Source organism: Balaenoptera borealis (assembly GCF_965194805.1).
Source record: "Balaenoptera borealis genome assembly, chromosome: 9".
Classification (NCBI taxonomy): Eukaryota; Metazoa; Chordata; class Mammalia; order Artiodactyla; family Balaenopteridae; genus Balaenoptera; species Balaenoptera borealis.
In genome coordinates, this window is record NC_138873.1 from 36,088,921 (window position 1) to 36,110,165 (window position 21,245).

Sequence of the window (21,245 nt, forward strand, 5' to 3'; positions counted from 1 at the left end):
ACAGACACACCAAAACACACCACCGGACGTGGTCCTGCCCACCAGAAAGACAAGATCCAGCTTCATCCACCAGAACACAGGCACCAGTCCCCTCCACCAGGAAACCTACACAACCCATGAACCAACTTTACCCACTGGGGGCAGAAACCAAAAACAACGGGAACTATGAACCTGCAGGCTGCGAAAAGGAGACCCCAAACACAGTAAGTTAAGCAAAATGAGAAGACAGAGAAATACACAGCAGATGAAGGACCAAGGTAAAAACCCACCAGACCAAACAAAGGTAGAGGAAATAGGCAGTCTACCTAAAAAAGAATTCAGCGTAATGGTAGTAAATATGATCCAAAATCTTGGAAATAGAATGGAGAAAATACAAGAAACGTTTAACAAGGACCTAGAAGAACTAAAGAGCAAACAAATAACGATGAACAACACAAGAAATGAAATTAAACATTCTCTAGAAGGGATCAATAGCAGAATAACTGAGGCACAAGAACGGATAAACGACCTGAAAGATAAAATAATGAAAATAACTACCGCAGAGGAGAAGAAAGAAAAAAGAAATGAGGACAGTCTCAGAGACCGCTGGAACAACACTAAACACACCAACGTTTGAATGATAGGGGTCACAGAAGAAGAAGAGAAAAAGAAAGGGACTGAGAAAATATATGAAGAGATTATAGTCGAAAACTACCCTAATATGGGAAAGGAAAGAGTCAATCAAGTCCAGGAAGCTCAGAGAGTCCCATACAGAATAAATCCAAGAAGAAACACATAAAGACACATATTAATCAAACTATCAAAAATTAAATACAAACAAAAAATATTAAAAGCAGAAAGGGCAAAACAACAAATAACATATAAGGGAATCCCCATAAGGTTAACAGCTGATTTTTCAGCAGAAACTCTACAAGCCACAAGGGAGTGGCAGGACATATTTAAAGTGATGAAACGGAAAAACGTACAACCAAGATTACTCTACCCAGCAAGGGTCTTATTCAGATTCAAAAGAGAAATTAAAACCTTTACAGACAAGCAAAAGCTAAGAGAATTCAGCACCACCAAACCAGCTTTACAACAAATGCTAAAGGAACTTCTCTTCGTAGGAAACAAGAGAAGGAAAAGACCTACAATAACAAACCCAAAACAATTAAGAAAATGGTAATAGGAACATACATATTGATAATTACCTTGAATGTAAATGGATTAAATGCTCCCACCAAAAGACACAGACTGGCTGAATGGATACAAAACAAGACCCGTATGTATGCTGCCTACAACAGAACCACTTCAGACCTAGGGACACATACGGACTGAAAGTGAGGGGATGGAAAAAGATATTCCATGCAAATTGAAATCAAAAGAAAGCTGGAGTAGCAATTCTCAAATCAGACAAAATAGACTTTAAAATAAAGAATGTTACAAGAGACAAAGAAGGACACTACATAATGATCAAGGGATCAAACCAAGAAGAAGATATAACAATTGTAAATATTTAGGCACCCAACATAGGTGTACCTCAATACATAAGGCAAATGCTAACAGCCATAAGAAGGGAAATTGACAGTAACACAATAATAGTAGTTACGACTTTAACACCCCACTTTCACCAATGGACAGATCAACCAAAATGAAAATAAACAAAGAAACACAAGCTTTAAATGATACATTAAACAAGATGGACTTAATTGATATTTATAGAACATTCGATCCAAAAACAACAGAATACACTTTCTTCTCAAGTGCTCATAGAACATTCTCCAAGACAGATCATATCTTGGGTCACAAATCAAGCCTTGGTAAATTTAAGGAAATTGAAATCATATCAAGTATCTTTTCCGACCACAACGCTATGAGACTAGATATCAATTACAGGAAAAAATGTAAAAGATACAAACACATGGAGGCTAAACAATATGCTATGAAATAACCAAGTGATCACTGAAGAAATCAAAGGGGAAATCAAAAAATACCTAGAAACAAATGACAATGAAAACATGACGACCCAAAAACTATGGATGCAGCAAAAGCAGTTCTAAGAGGGAAGTTTATAGCAATACAATCCTACCTCAAGAAACGAGAAAAATCTCAAATAAACAACCTAACCTTACACCTAAAGCAATTAGAGAAGAACAAAAAAAAAATCCCAGGGCTTCCCTGGTGGCGTAATGGTTGAGAGTCCGCTTGCCAATGCAGGGGACGTGAGTTCGAGCCCTGGTCTGGGAAGATCCCACATGCCGCAGAGCAACTGGGCCCGTGAGCCACAACTACTGAGCCTGAGCGTCTGGAGCCCACGCTCCGCAATGACAGAGGCCGCGATAGTGAGAGGCCTGCACACCGCGATGAAGAGTGGCCCCCGCTTGCCACAACTAGAGAAAGCCCTTGCACAGAAACGAAGACCCAACACAGCTAAAAATAAATAAATAAATAAATAATAAAAATAAAGGAATTCCTTTAAAAAAAATCCAAAGTTAGCAGAAGAAAGAAATCATAAATATCACATCAGAAACAAATGAAAAAGAAATGAAGGAAACAATAGCAAAGATCAATAAAACTAAAAGCTAGTTCTTTGACAAGATAAACAAAATTGATAAACCATTAGACAGACTCATCAAGAAAAAAAAGGAAGACTCAAATCAACAGAATTAGAAATGAAAAACGAGAAGTAACAACTGATACTGCAGAAATACAAAGGATCATGAGAGATTACTACAAGCAACTCTATGCCAATAAAATGGACAACCTGGAAGAAATGGACAAATTCTTAGAAAGGTATAACCTTCCAAGATTGAACCAGGAATAAACAGAAAATATAAAGAGACCCATCAAAAGCACTGAAATTGAAACTGTGATTAAAAATCTTCCAACAAACAAAAGTCCAGGACCAGATGGCTTCACAGGTGAATTCTATCAAACATTTAGAGAAGAGCTAACACCCAATCCTTCTCAAACTCTTCCAAAATATAGCAGAGGGAGAAACACTCCCAAACTCATTCTATGAGGCCGCAATCACCCTGATACCAATACCAGACAAAGATGTCACCAAAAAAAAAAAAAAAAAAAAAAACCTACAGTCCAATATCACTGATGAACATAGATGCAAAAATCCTGAACAAAATACTAGCAAACAGAATCCAACAGCACATTAAAAGGATCATACACCATGATCAAGTGGTTTTATCCCACTTTACTGAGGAATGCAAGGATTCTTCAATATACGCAAATCAATCAATGTGATACACCATATTAACAAAGTGAAGAATAAAAACCATATGATCATCTCAATAGATGCAGAAAAAGCTTTTGACAAAATTCAAAACCCATTTATAAAAAAAACTCTCCAGAAAGTGGGCACAGACGGAAGTAACCTCAACTTAATAAAGGCCATATATGACAAACCCACAGCCAACATCATTCTCAATGGTGAAAAACTGAAACCATTTCCACTAAGATCAGGAACAAGACAAGGTTGCCCACTTCCTCCACTATTATTCAACATAGTTTTGGAAGTTTTAGCTACAGCAATCAGAGATGAAAAAGAAATAAAAGGAATCGAAATCGGAAAAGAAGAAGTAAAACGGTCACTGTTTGCAGATGACATGATACTATACATAGAGAATCCTAAAGATGCTACCAGAAAACTACTAGAGCTAATCAATGAATTTCGTAAAGTAGCAAGATACAAAATGACTTCACAGAAATCTCTTGCATTCCTATACATTAATGATGAAAAATCTGAAAGAGAAATTAAGGAAACACTCCCATTTACCACTGCAACAAAAGGAATAAAATACCTAGGAATAAACCTACCTAAGGAGACAAGAGACCTGTATGCAGAAAACTATAACACACTGATGAAAGAAATTAAAGATGATACAAACAGATGGAGAGATATACCATGTTCTTGGATTGGAAGAATCAACATTGTGAAAATGACTCTACTACCCAAAGCAATCTACAGGTTCAATGCAATCCCTATCAAACTACCAATGGCATTTTTCACAGAACTAGAACAAAAAATTTCACAATTTGTATGGAAACACAGAAGACCCCGAATAGCAAAAGCAATCTTAAGAAAGAAAACTGGAGCTGGAGGAATCAGGCTCCCGAACTTCAGGCTATACTACAAAGCTACAGTAATCAAGACAGTATGGTACTGGCATAAAAACAGAAATATAGATCAATGGAACAGGATAGAAAGCCCAGAGATAAACCCACACACAAATGGTCACTTTATCTTTCATAAAGGAGGGAAGAATATACAACGGAGAAAAGACAGCCTCTTCAATAAGTGGTGCTGGGAAAACTGGACAGCTACATGTAAAAAAAATGAAATTAGAACACTCCCTAACACCACACACAAAAATAAACTCAAAATGGATTAAAGACCTAAATGTAAGGTCAGACACTATCAAACTCTTAGAGGAAAACATAGGCAGAACACTCTATGACATAAATCACAGCAAGATCCTTTTTGACCCACCTCCCAGAGAAATGGAAATAAAGACAAAAATAAACAAATGGGACCTAATGAAACTTAAAAGCTTTTGCACAGCGAAGGAAACCATAAACAAGATGAACAGACAACCCTAAGAATGGGAGAAAATATTTGCAAATGAAGCAACTGACAAAGGATTAATCTCCAAAATATACAAGCAGCTCATGCAGCTCAATATCAAAAAAACAAACAACTCCATCCAAAAATAGGCAGAAGACCTAAATAGACATTTCTCCAAAGAAAATATACAGATTGCCAACAAACACATGAAAGGATGCGCAACATCACTAATCATTAGAGAAATGCAAATCAAAACCACAATGACCTCACAATGATCAGAATGGCCATCATCAAAAAAATCTACAAACAATAAATGCTGGAGAGGGTGTGGAGAAAAAGGAACCCTCTTGCACTGTTGGTGGGAATGTAAACTGGTACAGCCACTATGGAGAACAGTATGGAGGTTCCTTAAAAAACTAAAAATAGAACTACCATATGACCCAGCAATCCCACCACTGGGCATATACCTGAGAAAACCATAATTCAAAAAGAGTCACGTACCACAATGTTCACTGCAGCCCTATTTACAATAGCCAGGACACGGAAGCAACCTAAGTGTCCACTGACAGATGAATGGATAAAGAAGACGTGGCACATATATACAATGGAATATTACTCAGCCATAAAAGAAACGAAATTGAGTTATTTGTAGTGAGGTGGATGGATCTAGAGTCTGTCATACAGAGTGAAGTCAGAAAAGAAAAACAAATACCGTATGCTAACACATATATATGGAATCTAAAAAAAAAAAAAAAAGGTTCTGAAGAACCTAGGGGCAGGACAGCAATAAAGATGCAGACGTAGAGAATGGACTTGATGACACGAGGACAGGGAATGGTAAGCTGAGACCAAGTGAGAGAGTGGCATTGACATATATACACTACCAAATGTAAAACAGATAGCTAATGGGAAGCAGCCACATAGCACAGGGACATCAGCTCGGTGCTTTGTGACCACCTAGAGGGGTGGGATAGGGAGGTTGGGAGGGAGACACAAGAGGGAGGGGATATGGGGATATATGTATACATATAGCTGATTCACTTTGTTACACAGAAGTAACTAACACAACATTGTAAGCAATTATACTCCAATAAAGATGTTTTAAAAAAAAACTGCAATAACAACAAAAAAGGGTAAATTTAAAAAATAATACAGGAGAAAATCTATAAGATGTAGGGCTTGATGAAGAGTTCTTAAACATGACACCAACAGCATGAAAATAAATAAATAAAAAATAAATTGGACCTCATCAAAAGTGAAAATCATTGACCTTCGAAAGATACTGTTAAAGGATAAAAGGCAAGCTACAGAACAGAAGAAAATATTTGCAAACCACATGTCTGACCAAAGACCTATACCTAGAGAACTCTCAAAATTCAACATTAGAAAAACAAATAGAAAATGGGCAAAAGAAATGAAGAAACATTTTACTAAAGAGAAAAAATGGATGACAAACATGAAGATATGTGCAACATCATTAGCCATTAGGGAAATGTAAATTAAAAACCATGATGAGACATTCGTAGCAGAACAGCTAAAATAAAAAACAATACCAAATGTTCATGAGAAGGAGAAAAAAATGACTCTCTCATAAACTGCTAATGGGAATACAAAATGGTACAGCCACTCTGGAAAATACTCTGGCCATTTCTTTTTGAAAAACTAAACACATACTTACCATTAAACCCAGCAATCACATTCCTGGGCATTTTTCCCAGAGAAATGAAAACTGTATAAAAACTGGTACACAACTGTTCACAACAGCTTTATTTGTGATAGCCAAAAACTAGAAATAATCAAAATATCCCTCAGTGAGTAAAGCTGTACAAACTGTGGTATATAAATACCATGGAATATGACGACTCAGTAATAAAAAGGAACAAATTGCTACATGCAACAACTTGGAGGATCAAGAGAGTTATGCTAAGTGAAAAAAGCAAATTCCCAAAAGTCATAACCTGTATGATTGCATCACAATGGCAAAATTATAGACATGGAGAACAGTTTAGTGGTTGCCACGGCTTAGGGATGGTGGGGAAGGGGAGTGTTGTGTGTGCAGTGGACATGGGGAGCTGGGTGTAATTTATAAAAGAACAGAAAGATGGAGAAGTCTGTGATGATGAAATAATTCTGTATCTTGACTGTAGTGGTGGTTACACAGATCTCCAAATGTACTAAAATGGTACAGAATTATACACACACTGTACCAAGTCAAATTCCTGGTTTTGATATTATACTGTAATTATTTAAGATGTAGGCACTGGGAGAAAACTGGAGATAGAGTACATGTGGACCTCTCTGTACTATTTTTGCAACTTCAAGTTGCAATCTATAATTATTTCAAAATAAAAAGTTAAAAACACAACTATTAGATGATATGCGATAAACTTCTAAAAAATTTCTTGGGGGGGAAGAAATACCCATCTATTAAATCTGTGTGAGTTGAAGAAAATAAGTCAATTTGCTCTGTAATTTTTTTTTTTTGGTTTTGGAGGGAAATAGGTTTTTGAAAACACCCTGCTGGTGTTTACAGTTGAGAAATTATATTATTACAGTATTGGTCTAAATAAAAGTAGACTGCATTGCTTATGCAAAGGCATTAAACAGTTAAAATATTTAAAATACACCTAGATTTGACTGCATATTGTCTTCCTTCAGAGATTAAATTGATTCCATAGTTAACTGTGGCTAAATCTAAATACTTATAAACTTAATTCTAAGAAATATATCTCTTCAAGCTACTTCACACACTAAGATTTCATTTTTGATATGTAAAACATCTGCAATACCAACAAAAAGAGAAGCAGCGTGAACTAAAGGCCACTTAAAATGAAACAATTCCTCAAAAACAAAGCTTATATAGCTCTATGTGTATACTTGAGATATTTCAATACCAGCAAAAAACATACAAACACACACATCCTTCAGCTAGCCAATATTTTAATACACAATATTAACTGCTATATAAAAAGTGCTTTTACGATCTGTTATCACCTAAAATAATACATCATATAATTTTCAAAAATGTGTTCTTTGACTTCTAACCTCTGCTCTTCTTTAGAATTACCTGTGAGGGGGAGAAAATGAAGATTCATATTATACCTATGCCAAATAAAACACAATTCCTCAACAAAAAGTTTAAAAGTCCTATGTGTATAGTATGCAAGTCTCTGAATTTATAAAACCCAATTTGGAATGTGATTAGGGAATCTTTTGCCTTATAAATGGTTTTAGACTTCTCTAAAATAGTATAATTCTCTCAAAGAATGTGAAACATGCCTAGATTCTCAAAATCTGGTTTTATAATAGTCACTTCTAGATGTTAATTTCTTCAATTGTGCCAAAAGTGTCCAGATTAATGGCTCCCAACTTGAGGTTTATAGACAATTTAGTAATTCGGAGAGTTAAGGAATGTTCCAAAACTTGAAAATCCTATTATGAATCAGGCATTTAACAACTATAAAGCAATACAAATCCACTGCAACACCAAATTTCTTGTATTTAGGCTGGAATTATATCAGAGACCAAGGCTAGTCATCTCAAGTTGAAAAGCTTGTTAGGTAGATAAATTTTAAGACATGAAGCCCATAAGAGAAATTAAACAAAATGAGATCTTAAGTTGTAAAAGACAAGGAACATTAGAGACCAGAATATATCCAAAAATATTTTAAAGAACTTACCTACTTTTAGGTAAGTACACTTATAATTCATTAATAAAAACAAACCAACCCTAAATTTAAGACACACACATACACTCTTCAAGTTCTTAAGCCTTGCTTTACCTGCAGAAAGCACTTATATCAACTTTAATAGTACAGAAACTTGTTGAAATGTTTATAGTTGTAAGAGAATTTAAAGCCCCTTAAAAAATGCCAAGGCATGCCCATTTCTAGGCTTCCACAGAGGTCACCAAATAGGTTTATACCCTAGGCCAGTACTTCTCTGTTCTACAAGAAGTTAGTATACGGACTGCAAAAGAATACTATGTACTCAAATGAATTTACAAAATTCTAAGTATATTATACACCCAAATTTACAAAATGCTAAATTAAACAGAGTTCAACAAATTACTGGTATATTTCTCATAACCTTTCATAACTTTACATAACTATAGTTATATAAAGACATTACCGTTGTGGGAAGTTGGATAAGGTACAGTGGAACTCTCTATACTATTTTTGCACCTTCTGTGAGTCTATAATTATTTCAAAAATATTAAATGTTAAACAAAAAAGCCTATAAAGAGGTAAACTGTCAAAAATAAGTCTCTCTCTCACATCATCCTCCAGTCAACCATGTGCCAATTTCTTGCATATTCTTACAGAAACAAGCTCTCTATACATAACATTGTGACTATTCAAGGAGGTATAGTATGTTAGGTTATATAAACTTATCTGACCCCAGAAGCCTTTCCTATTGGGGCATCTATTAACATCAAGTGAAAATAATCTTGGGAACATATATGGAAAAAACTCTGCCCTAGGCATCATACTATTACATTATACAGAAATATCAGTAAGAAGCAATCTTCTCTGCTTATATAAGCAATATGATTAAGAAGTCACTCTAATCTCAAAACAAATGTAGAAAAATCATTAGCTGAACTTAAAATGATCAAGAAGAAAGTTTTGATAAATTTCAAGGTAATAAACCTTCTTAGCTATATATAGGCTACTGCATATCTCACAGATTAGCAGTCAAACATTCATTTTCCCTTAAATGGCAATAAAGCAATGGCCATGAATCTTTCCATCAGAAATCCATAATATACATAATAAAAAAAAATCTAACTCTGTAATTAAAACCCGTGAAAAGCCAAGCATCAACTCAGTCAACAAAACTGAATAAGGAATCTAAACCAGGCAGAGGTGACGAACTAGGTGGTGTTTTAAGGCAACTGTGCTCAAGAAAAGAAATTCAGATCTTACCTTTGCTGCAGCCAGTACATGCTCCTTTTTAATGACTCCACACTTATTCTCACAAGCATTTGTCCGAGCCTCTTCTGCTAATCGATGAACAAGGAGTAAACAGTTCAGATGCACCTTTAAAAGAGAAAATGCAAAAGGATTTTTAAGCTCAAATACTGATGTTTGGAAATAATGACTTTTAAAAAGAATACCCCCGGGCTTCCCTGGTGGTGCAGTGGTTAAGAATCCACCTGCCAATGCAGGGGACACGGGTTCGAGCCCTGGTCTGGGAAGATCCCACATGCCGTGGAGCAACGAAGCCCGTGAGCCACAACTACTGAGCCTGCACTCTACAGCCCACAAGCCACAACTACTGAGCCCAAGCGCTGCATCTACTGAAGCCCGCGCACTCTAGAGCCCATGCTCCACAACAAGAGAAGCCACCACAATGAGAAGCCCACGTACCACAACGAAGAGTAGCCCCCGCTTGCGGCAACTAGAGAAAGCCGCGCGCAGCTATGAAGACCCAACACAGCCAAAAATAATAAATAAGTAAAAATAAATTTACAAAAAATTTTAAAAATTAAAAAATAAAAATAAAAAGAATATCCCCAATTTTAATGCTGTACTATTTACTACTGTGATTACATCAATTAACCCTTATTTAAAGTAACAGAATTCAGTTTAATATATGTCCATCTTAAGATTCCATAAAAAAGAGACTTAGTTATTACAATACATGACACAAGTCTATGTAAAGCTGACCAAAGGCTATAGACAATAACATTACTCTAAAGAATCATTATATCAAAACTTAGGTAGGTCTCTATTAAGAAAAAATATTCCTGTTTCCCATTCCAACTAAATTTAAGTTTCCAACGTAATTTAAAATTTCCCCCAAATTAAAAAAACATATCAAATATTGTACTTAAGGCTAGTCATCTCTCATTCTACAATCCAAGGTATAAAGATTTTGTAACCAGATATTTAATGTGAAATATCTAATCAAAAACATGTTAATAATTGAAATTTTAAAAGTTTATCGCATTTATATACAAAGGTCAAGTTACTTGTCTTCCAACAACATCAAAATAATCATATCTACTATTAATAATCTTAAAATTTCTTAAAAAGTAGCCTTAAACTACATAAAATAAGCAGATAATACAAAATTCCAAAGTCCACAAAGAACTGTAATTATATAAGATATTAGCATTGTGGGAAGCTGCATAAAAGGTAAGGGGAATTCTCTACTATTTTTGCCACTTCTTGTGAACCAATAGGTATTTCAAAATACAAAGCAAAAAGTCTGCAAAAGGATAGACTGACAAAAGTAAGTCTCTCTTCCACATCATCCCCCAGTCAACTATGGTTGCCAGCTTCTTGCATATTCTTATAGAAACAACTTCTACATTATTAGCAAAACATATACATGTACCATAATATATGTGTACATATATCATTATTTAACCTCACTATTTCAATATGTACATTTTGCTAAATATTCTACTCAAAATTCACTACCCTAACCAAAAAGGGCTACTCATTCTATATGCATATATATATAGCTTGAAAACAGCTGAAGTAGAGCTCAAACCCAAGCAAGAGAGAATGTAAAGTGAGTTGCAGTCCTATCTCATTTCTCCCTCTAGTATCACATCTAGTGCTCTTTTATTTAAATTACTGGTAACATCTCTATCCATTGCTTCTGCCATGTGCCTGAAGTCACTACCAACCTAGGTCCAATTAGATAGTCTCTTTAACATATAATTTATTTGATCATTTATATAATAGTACACACTCTTTGCACTGAGAACAATTAATTAATACTTAACACTTGGCAGAAGCAAGAAACTAAAATCCTGCAGACTATGGAATGAAAACCACATTCACAGAAACAGAGACAAAATGAAAAGGCAGAGGACTATGTACCAGATGAAGGAACAAGATAAAACCCCAGAAAAACAATTAAATGAAGTGGAGATAGGCAACCTTCCAAAAAAAGAATTCAGAATAATGATAGTGAAGATGAGCCAGGACCTCGGAAAAAGAATGGAGGAAAAGATTGAGAAGATGCAAGAAATGTTTAACAAAGGTTTAGAAGAATTAAAGAACAAACACCTAGAAGAATTAAAGAACAAACAAACAGAGATGAACAATACAATAACTGAAATGAAAAATACACTAGAAGGAATAAATACCAGAATAATTGAGGCAAAAGAACAGATAAGTGACCTGGAAAAAGAATGGTGGAATTCACTGCCATGGAACAGACTAAAGAAAAAAGAATGAAAAGAAATGAAGACACCCTAAGAGATCTCTGGGAAAACATTAAACGTAACAACATTCACATTATAGGGGTTCCAGAAGGAGAAGAGAGAGAGGAAGGACCCAAGAAAATATTTGAAGAGATTATAGTGGAAAACTTCCCTAACATGGGAAAGGAAATAGCCACCCAAATCCAGGAAGCACAGAGACTCCCAGGCAGGATAAACCCAAGGAGAAACACACTGAGACACACAGTAATCAAACTGACACAAATTAAAGACAAAGAAAAATTATTAAAGGCAACAAGGGAAAAACAACAAATAACATGCAAGGGAACTCCCATAAGGTTAACAGTTGATTTCTCAGCAGAAACTCTACAAGCCAGAAGAGAGGCCACAATATATTTAAAGTGATGAAAGGGAAAAAGAAAAAGCTACAACCAAGATTACTCTACCCAGCAAGGATCTCATTCAGATTTGACGGAGAAGTCAAAAGCTTTATAGAAAAGCAAAAGCTAAGAGAATTCAGCACCACCAAACCAGCTCTACAACAAATGCTAAAGGAACTTCTTTAAGTGGAAAACACAAGAGAAGAAAAGGACCAACAAAAACAAACCCAAAACAATTAAGAAAATGGTAATAGGAACATACATATCAATAATTACCTTAAATGTAAATGGATTAAATGCTCCAACCAAAAGACACAGGCTCACTGAATGGATACAAAAACAAGACCCATAGATATGCTGTCTACAAGGGACCCACTTCAGACCTAGAGACACAAACAGACTGAAAGTGAGCGGATGGAAAAAGGTATTACATGCAAATGGAAATCAAAAGAAAGCTGGAGTAGCAATACTCATACCAGATAAAACAGACTTTAAAATAAAGAATGTTGCAAGAGACAAGGAAGAACACTACATAATGATCAAGAGATCAATCCAAGAAGAAGATATAACAATTATAAATATATATGCACCCAACATAGGAGCACCTCAATACATAAAGCAACTGCTAACAGCTATAAAAGAGGAAATCGACAGTAACACAATAATAGTGGGGGATTTTAACACCTCACCTACACCAATGGACACATCATCCAGACAGAAAATTAATAAGGAAACACAAGTTTTAAATGACACAACAGACCAACCAGATTAAATTGATATTTATAAGAATATTTATCATATTTATAATAAATGGATATTTATTCCATCCAAAAACAGCACATTCCACTTTCTTCTCAAGTGCACACGGAACATTCTCCAGGATAGATCACATCTTGGGTCACAAATCAAGCCTCAGTAAATTTAAGAAAATTGAAATCATATCAAGCATCCTTTCCGACCACAACGCTATGAGATTAGAAATCAATTACAGGGAAAAAACATAAAATACACAAACACATGGAGGCTAAATAATATGTTACTAAATAACCAACAGGTCACTGAATAAATCAAAGAGGAAATCAAAAAATACTTAGAGACAAATGACAACAAAAACATGACAATCCAAAACCCATGGGATGCAGCAAAAGCAGTTCAAAGAGGGAAGTTTATAGCAATACAATCCTACCTCAAGAAAAAAGAAAATTCTCAAATAAACAATCTAACCTTACACCTAAAGGACCTAGAGAAAGAAGAACAAACAAAACCCAAAGTTAGCAGAAGGAAAGAAATCATAAAGATCAGAGCAGAAATAAATGAAGTAGAAACAAAGAAAACAATAGCAAAGATCAATAAAACTAAAAGCTGGTTCTTTGAGAAGATAAACAAAATTGATAAACCTTTAGCCAGACTCATCAAGAAAAAGAGGGAGAGCACTCAAATCAGTAAAATTAGAAATGAACAAGGAGAAGTTACAACGGACACCATGGAAATACAAAGCATCCTAAGAGACTACTGCAAGCAACTCTATGCCAATAAAATGGACAACCTGGAAGAAATGGACAAATTCTTAGAAAGGTATAACCTTCCAAGACTGAACCAGGAGGAAACAGAAAATATAAACAGACCCATCACAAGTAATGAAATTGAAACTGTGATTAAATATCTTCCAACAAACAAAAGTCCAGGACCAGATGGCTTCACAGGTGAATTCTATCAAACATTTAGAGAAGAGCTAACACCCATCCTTCTCAAACTCTTCCAAAAAATTGCAGAGGAAGGAACACTCCCAGACTCATTCTACGAGGCCACCATCACCCTGATACCAAAACCAGACAAAGATACTACAAAAAAGGAAAATTATGGACCAATATCACTGATGAATATAGATGTAAAAATCTTCAACAAAATCCTAGCAAACAGAATCCAGCAACACATTAAAAGGATCATACACCATGATCAAGTGGGATTTATCCCAGGGATGCAAGGATTCTTCAATAAAAAATCAATGTGATACACCATATTAACAAATTGAAGAATAAAAACCATATGATCATCTCAAAAGATGCAGAAAAAGCTTGACAAAATTCCACTTCCATTTATAATAAAAGCACTCCAGAAAGTGGGCATAGAGGGAACCTACCTCAACATCATAAGGGCTATATACGACAAACCCACAGCAAACATCATTCTCAACAGTGAAAAACTGAAACCATTTCCTCTAAGATCAGTAACAAGACAAGGTTGCCCACTCTCACCACTATTATTCAACATAGTTTTGGAAGTTTTAACCACAGAAATCAGAGAAGAAAAGGAAATAAAAGGAACCCAAATCGGAAAAGAAGAAGTAAAGCTATCACTGTTTGCAGATGACATGATACTATACATAGAGAATCCTAAAGATGCTACCAGAAAACTACTAGAGCTAAGCAATGCATTTGGTAAAGTTGCAGGATACAAAATTAATGAACAGAAATCTCTTGCATTCCTATACACTAACAACGAAAGATCAGAAAGAGAAATTAAGGAAACAATCCCCTTCACCATTGCAACAAAAAGAATAAAATACCTAGGAATAAAGCTACCTAAGGAGGTAAAAAACCTGTTCTCAGAAAACTATAAGACACTGATGAAAGAAATCAAAGATGACACAAACAGATGGGGATATATACCATGTTCTTAGATTGGAAGAGTCAATATTGTGAAAATGACTATTTTCTATGACTATGACTACCCAAAGCAATCTACAGATTTGATGCAATCCTTATCAAATTACCAATGGCATTTTTTTTTTTTTTTTACAGAACTAGAACAAAGAATCTTAAAATTTGTATGGAGACACAAAAGAGCCCGGATAGCCACAGCAATCTTGAGGGAAAAAAACAGAGGTGGAGGAATTAGACTCCCTGACTTCACACTACACTACAAAGCTACAGTAATCAAGACAATATGGTACTGACACAAAAAGAGAAATACAGATCAAGGGAACAGGATAGAAAGCCCAGAGATCAACCCACACACCTATGGTCAACTAATCTATGACAAAGGAGGCAAGGAGATACAATGGAGAAAAGACAGCCTCTGCAATAAGTGGTGCTGGGAAAACTGGACAGCTACATGTAAAAGAATGAAATTAGAACACTCCCTAACATCATACACAAAAGTAAACTCAAAATGGATTAAAGACCTAAATGTAAGACCAGACCAGACACTATAAAACTCTTAGAGGAAACCACAGGAAGAACACTCTTTGACATAAATCAAAGCAAGATCTTTTTTGACCCACCTCCTAGAGTAATGGAAATCAAAACAAAAATAAACAAATGGGACCTAATGAAACTTAAAAGCTTTTGCACAGCAAAGGGAACTATAAATAAGATGAAAAGACAACCCTCAGAATGGGAGAAAATATTTGCAAACCAATCAGTGGACAAAGGATTAATCTCCAAAATATATAAACAGCTCATGCAGATCAATATTAAAAAAACAAGCAACCCAATCCAAAAATGGGCAGTAGACCTAAATAGACATCTCTCCAAAGAAGAGAAACAGATGGCCAAGAGGCACATGAAAAGACGCTCAACATCACTAATTATTAGAGAAATGCAAATCAAAACCACAATGAGGTATCACCTCACACCAGTTAGAATGGGCATCATCAGAAAATCTACAAACAACAAATGTTGGAGAGGGTGTAAAGAAAAGGGAACCCTCTTGCATTGTTGGTGGGAATGGAAATTGATACAGCCACTATGGAGAACAGTATGGAGGTTCCTTAAAAAACTAAAAATAGAATTACGATATGACCCAGCAATCTCACTACTGGGCATATATCCAGAGAAAACCATAATTCAAAAAGACACATGTGCCCCAATGTTCATTGCAGCACTGTTTAAAATAGCCAGGTCATGGAAACAACCTAAATGCCCACCAACAGACGAATGGATAAATAAGATGTGGTACATATATACAATGGAATATTACCCAGCCATCAAAGGGAACGAAACTGGGTCATCTGTAGAGACGTGGATGGACCTAGAGACTGTCATACAGAGTGAGGTAAGTCAGAAAGAGAAGAACAAATATAGTATATTAATGCATATATTTGGAATTTAGAAAAATAGTACAGATGAACCAGTTTGCAAGGCAGAAACAGAGACACAGATGTAGAGAACAAATGTATGGACACCAAGGGGGGAAAGCGGGGGTGGGGATGAATTGGGAGATTGGGATTGACATATATACACTAATATGTATAAAACTGATAGCTAATAAGAACTTGCTGTATAAAAAAATAAAATTAAAGAAAAACACACAATACTTAACTCTCCCCAACAGTTCACTAAATGTTAAATAACTAGGTAATGTGGTGCTTTAAATTATTATGCGGAAATCTTTAGTGGATTGTTATAGATGCTTAAGAATGTTTTAGTGATATTTGGGGAAAGCAGAGGAGTTTGGGAATTTAAATTTAACATGATAAAGAACCTATGGAAGGAGATATTCTTTTGGTACTTTTTTGATGCACTGTCTTGTTTAATTCTCACAAGAACTCTGAGCTAAATCACCCAATCCTGATTCTTTACATTATACCATGTCATTTAAAATTTTTTTAAACTTCCAATGATATACCATTTCCTTCTGCAACAAAAGTACTTCATAACATGGCTCAATTTCCTCCGTTAATCTGTATTTTCTACTTCTAAAGCTAAATATCTTCCAGATGCCTCATGAAAAATTCTAAATTCCTTAATACTAAATCCCACTTGACTAGGCTTTTCTAATTTCATCTCTCACCTTTCCCAACTTTCAGTTCTATACTAGGTCTTTTGAACTTCTTTCAGTATTCAAATACAAGTTTGCCTACAGCCATGCTACTGGTTTATAGACTTCTCTAAAAAGCCCAATTCCTCCCAATATGTAAGGTTATATAGATCCATGGCACCCTGAACTTCTTATCACTGTACGTACTACATACATTAGGCAGCAATTTCTCACCTGTCTTCTTCAATGTACTATAAGGGCAAAACCATGTCTATCTTCCCAGACATTATACCCCCAGTGACCTTTAGCCCATGGCCCAATATGCAGTAGGTTGTCAATTATTATTGCATGAGAAAAAGATCCATCCATATCTCCCCAAATTAGGCAAAAAAATTTTTTAGCCAATCCCAAATAAACCACACTCTGTTTTGAGGCTTGAGTCCTTTACTCTTCATGGGCATGAACCATAGATACTGAATTAATATTACTTTTTTTTAATGTCAGAATTTTTTTTTTAAACAACCTATTTCTCTGTAATAAAACAGTTAATTGAGTGGTGTCACTCAAGTGCACTAAGGTTTAAATTAAAATGGTCAGAACAAAAGCAAATTTTATGGTTTCAGCTAGACATTCAATCCTGAAAGCCATTCCATCAAGAACTTACACTTTGGAAAAATAAAAAATCAGCTTGCTTGAAAGGTAAACCAAAAGATAATTTACAAAGAGGTATCCCTTTGACAGTCTCAGGTGACCAAAAGACTGGGCCAGCCTGACTTCCTCCCCACTTCCTCACAGCACTTCTGAGTTTTACATAAACTGTAAGTACCCAGATATTTGCACAATATTCCTTAGTGATAAATCTAAAAACTGAGTCACAAGAAAGCCGAACAATTTGAGATTAACATACACTCACCAGTATTGGCCCTGGTGATATACAATCAAATAAGTCATAAAATAAAACAACAATAAAAAGCCAGTGCAGAAGAATATGAAGTAACACAAGGAAGTTATAAGTAAAATGTTAGAAATATCAATCCACATATAGTCATCATCACTCCCAACTTTAATTGTACACTCAGAATGTTCAAGGTATTATGCTAAACACCAGGAATACAGTAAGTTCCCAATTCAAAGTTCCCAGTCCAATGGGAGAATGAAACCTAATTAAAGACAAATGTGTGACAGTAGATGATATTGGAAGGTAAGATTGATCCTTTCAAAGACCATGAAGGAAGGCGTCACCGAATAACAGGCATTTGAACTGAATTTTGAAATAACTGAAGTTTGAGAAGCAGAGTGGAGTGAGGACATCTTCAAACAGAAGAAATATCTTATGCAAAGACATCATAAAAGTAGATTAGTTCTGTGTTAAAGATAATGGAAGACACAAAAGGAGATATGTATGGTTCCTTCCCCTCAAGAAGCTGCATACCGCACTGGGAGACAACACTGACATATAAAACTTAGAGAACAGTGTCAGGGTCCCAGTAGCTAAACTGTATGATGTACACTCTTACGGCTATCAAAGTTCAGGAAAAAAAAAACAGACTACCTTAATTGTAGAGAAGTTTATGGATGATGTGGGACACCTGCTGGGTAAGATAATTAAGTACCAATGGCAAGCAGAAAACCATAAGTAAAGAAACTAGAGTGATGCATGGCATATACAAGACGGTGAAGGAGAAATAATCAAAGCCAAAGACAAGCATACAATCTAGTAATAGATGGTAGCAAAAAGAACGTCCATTCCCCTACCACTGCAAATGCTTAGAATTTCACCTCCCCTTCTTTCCTGTACCACCTGGATCCCACTCCACAATAGAGTCCTCCTGTCCAGGGGTCACTTGGGGCAGGCAAGTGTGGATGTGGGAGGAATCTGACTACTTGAGAAATTTCTGCCCAACAATCTACACCAACTGGTAGTATCCCAGATTCTAGAGCAGGTACATTTCCTCCCCCCTCCATTTATTGAGAGAACCCCAGCACCAGTGAAAACTTCAGAATAAATTACCTAAAATTCTTTTGAAAATCAATTTCACTTTAATACAGCTCACGTGTGCCACCTTAATCACCACCTTGGGGGAAGGAGGGTAATAAAACAGTATATATTGTCTTTTCTTACAGGGTCTAAAAAAAGGAACAAAAAAGGACAGGAGATATTAGAAGGGCTACTTTTCCAAGGAAAAAAAAAAGTTGTTTTGCCTCAGAGAAAGGAAAAGTGAAGACAATTCTATAGTAATTTAGCAAAAATAGAAACCCTAAAATTAGGGGAGGCAGTAGAGAGTGGCAGAGGCTGTAGAGAAAAGAGGTGGGGCGGGGGGGGGGTGGGTACAATGTAGCTTAAGAAGAGATGGAATGATGTATTGTGAAGCCACCCTCCATGCCATATATCCCTATTATCCACAATTCTTCATCCTTGATCTCGGGGAAATTAGGTGCCCACCTGTAGTGGCTCCTTACTCAAAGAGCTCTTGTAACAAACCACAGGAGGTGCCTCCTATGGTTTAAACCTAGGGAAACAGTGTTCATTCTGCTAGAGGGATATATATTCCAGGCATTCAATATAAAAACTCTTAATTTATTTCAGAACAGAAATATTACACAGTGGTTTGGTTGTGGTTATTTATCATGTGAGCATTATGCTGCAGTTACTATGAGTCAGAGAAACTTTTAATGGTTGGGCTTGAAAACTAAACTAACAGGTGTTCTATTTGTCTAGGAAAACGAATTCACATTTGGGAGCATACTACTTACAAATAAACTTTTGGGTCAGGGTTCTTTAGTAAATAAGCTAAAGTAGAGGAAACGGCAATATATTTGTTTAACAATGTAAAAAGAAGGGGAAGAAAAGAAGGCAAGGAGAAAGGCACTTTTGAAAGGCATGTCAGTAATGCCTTTTACAATATTTAAATGAAAATAACCCAGCCTGAATTCCAAAATCTATTTTTTTTTAAATGTATCCTTTGAACCTTTGTAAATTACACTAAGCACAGTACCAGACTGTGCTCCTGAATAGCGATATTGAAAAACTATAAGCAGGAACTTAACGTTAGTTTTCTCCTTAAATTGATGTGGCTAACAGCCTCCTGTAAAAAAAGGTCAGGATATCTACATTTCAGAGGACCCCAAAACAACTTAGCATCAGGAATACTAACTGATATGCCAGGCTGGGGCAAACCCGCCCAGTTTGCTGCGAACACCTCAAACATAGGCCTGAAAGCTAGACTGGCTGGGGGCGGCGAAATAAAGACTGGGGGTTATTTCCCCTGTCTCCGCCCCACTTCCAGTCCTAGAAGGGACAAAATCTCACCAGTAGGTCGCTATTTGTCTCCAGACGGAGGTGAGGCTTCCGTTGCTTGAAGACGCGCTTTAGAAAACCGCGGGGAGCCTTCCGCTTTATCAGCTTCCTCTGCGAGACTGTTGTCGAGAGCGCCATCCTCTCCCTCCAGCTCGGGCACCACCCGCCTGAGCTTCCTAGGTCCTCCCTGCGGCGTACTGCAGCTCACGCCCGCGGGGACACCGAGAACCCCGACTCCGACGCTTCTACAGGCCCTGAGACCAGGCCGCAACGTTTGAATCCGCCGCCAATTGAGCGCGCCTGGCGCCCGGTAGTGACGTCAGCACGCTCAAGCCCCGCCCCCCGCGGCGCCTGGCTGTTGATGGAACACACCCTCGGTGAGCGCCCCGTGACGTCATAGACGGGAGAGGAGTGCGGCTTTATCCTTTAGCACTAGCTCTTTGAAACAATTTCTCCAGTGTTCGATAGAGACGTTGGGAAATTGTGGAAAATGTTGGTATGCCAAAGCAGCCACACTTACTGTCCCAGCTTTCATTCTCTACTGAGCCTAATACCAATGAAAGAAAAAGTAGATGAATAGAAAGAAGTCTATGATGTTTCATCAGGATTCTTGAAGAACCAGTGGCTTCCTAGCAAGGCATGCTTTTCTGATATTAACAGCTAACGTTTTTCACTTTTACGTAATTTTATGTTATCTTATCTGAGGTCTTTTCATGATTCAAGCTTTTCTTTACAAATGCTGCTCCCTTTAATTTTAAGGCCCCTACACTTAACCTTGCAATAACTTCTGTTGTAGTTTAAATGCTACCTCATTGAATCCTTCTTTTCCAAGCAATTAACTCTTCCATCTTCTGTGCTACCCCTGTAAGTGGTTCTCAGACGTCATCGTGCATCACCTGAAGCATCACCCCTTGGTTTCTTGGTTCAGTAGGTCTCAATGGGACTTGAGAATTTGCATTTCTAACAAGTACTCAAGACATGTTGGAACACTGTTAGTCTGACCACTCTGATATCACTGTGATGTTATTTGTAATTACCTCTAATACTAATGCTGTAGGAGTTGTT

General features: G+C 36.4%; 1 protein-coding gene and 1 long non-coding RNA gene across 3 annotated transcripts in view; both read right to left on the bottom strand.

Annotated features, from left to right (window-relative positions):
• LOC309635305 overlaps window positions 1-21,245 on the bottom strand; it is a 244,117-nt gene that overhangs the window by 65,908 nt on the left and 156,964 nt on the right. The window lies entirely within an intron of this gene.
• On the bottom strand, window positions 7,482-20,504 carry CENPW (centromere protein W; the record flags this gene model as incomplete). 2 transcript variants are annotated; one of them, XM_082406298.1, is made up of 3 exons in its annotated part: window positions 20,193-20,496; window positions 9,487-9,600; window positions 7,482-7,625 (listed from the first exon to the last, which is right to left on the bottom strand). In XM_082406298.1, the coding sequence occupies exons 1-3, from the start codon at window positions 20,316-20,318 to the stop codon at window positions 7,599-7,601; spliced, it is 267 nt and encodes an 88-aa protein (XP_082262424.1). In that variant the 5' UTR covers window positions 20,319-20,496. The 2 variants fall into 2 exon arrangements, with proteins under 2 accessions (XP_082262424.1, XP_082262425.1); XM_082406299.1 differs by lacking the exon at window positions 7,482-7,625 and having other exon boundaries at window positions 9,483-9,560; window positions 20,193-20,504.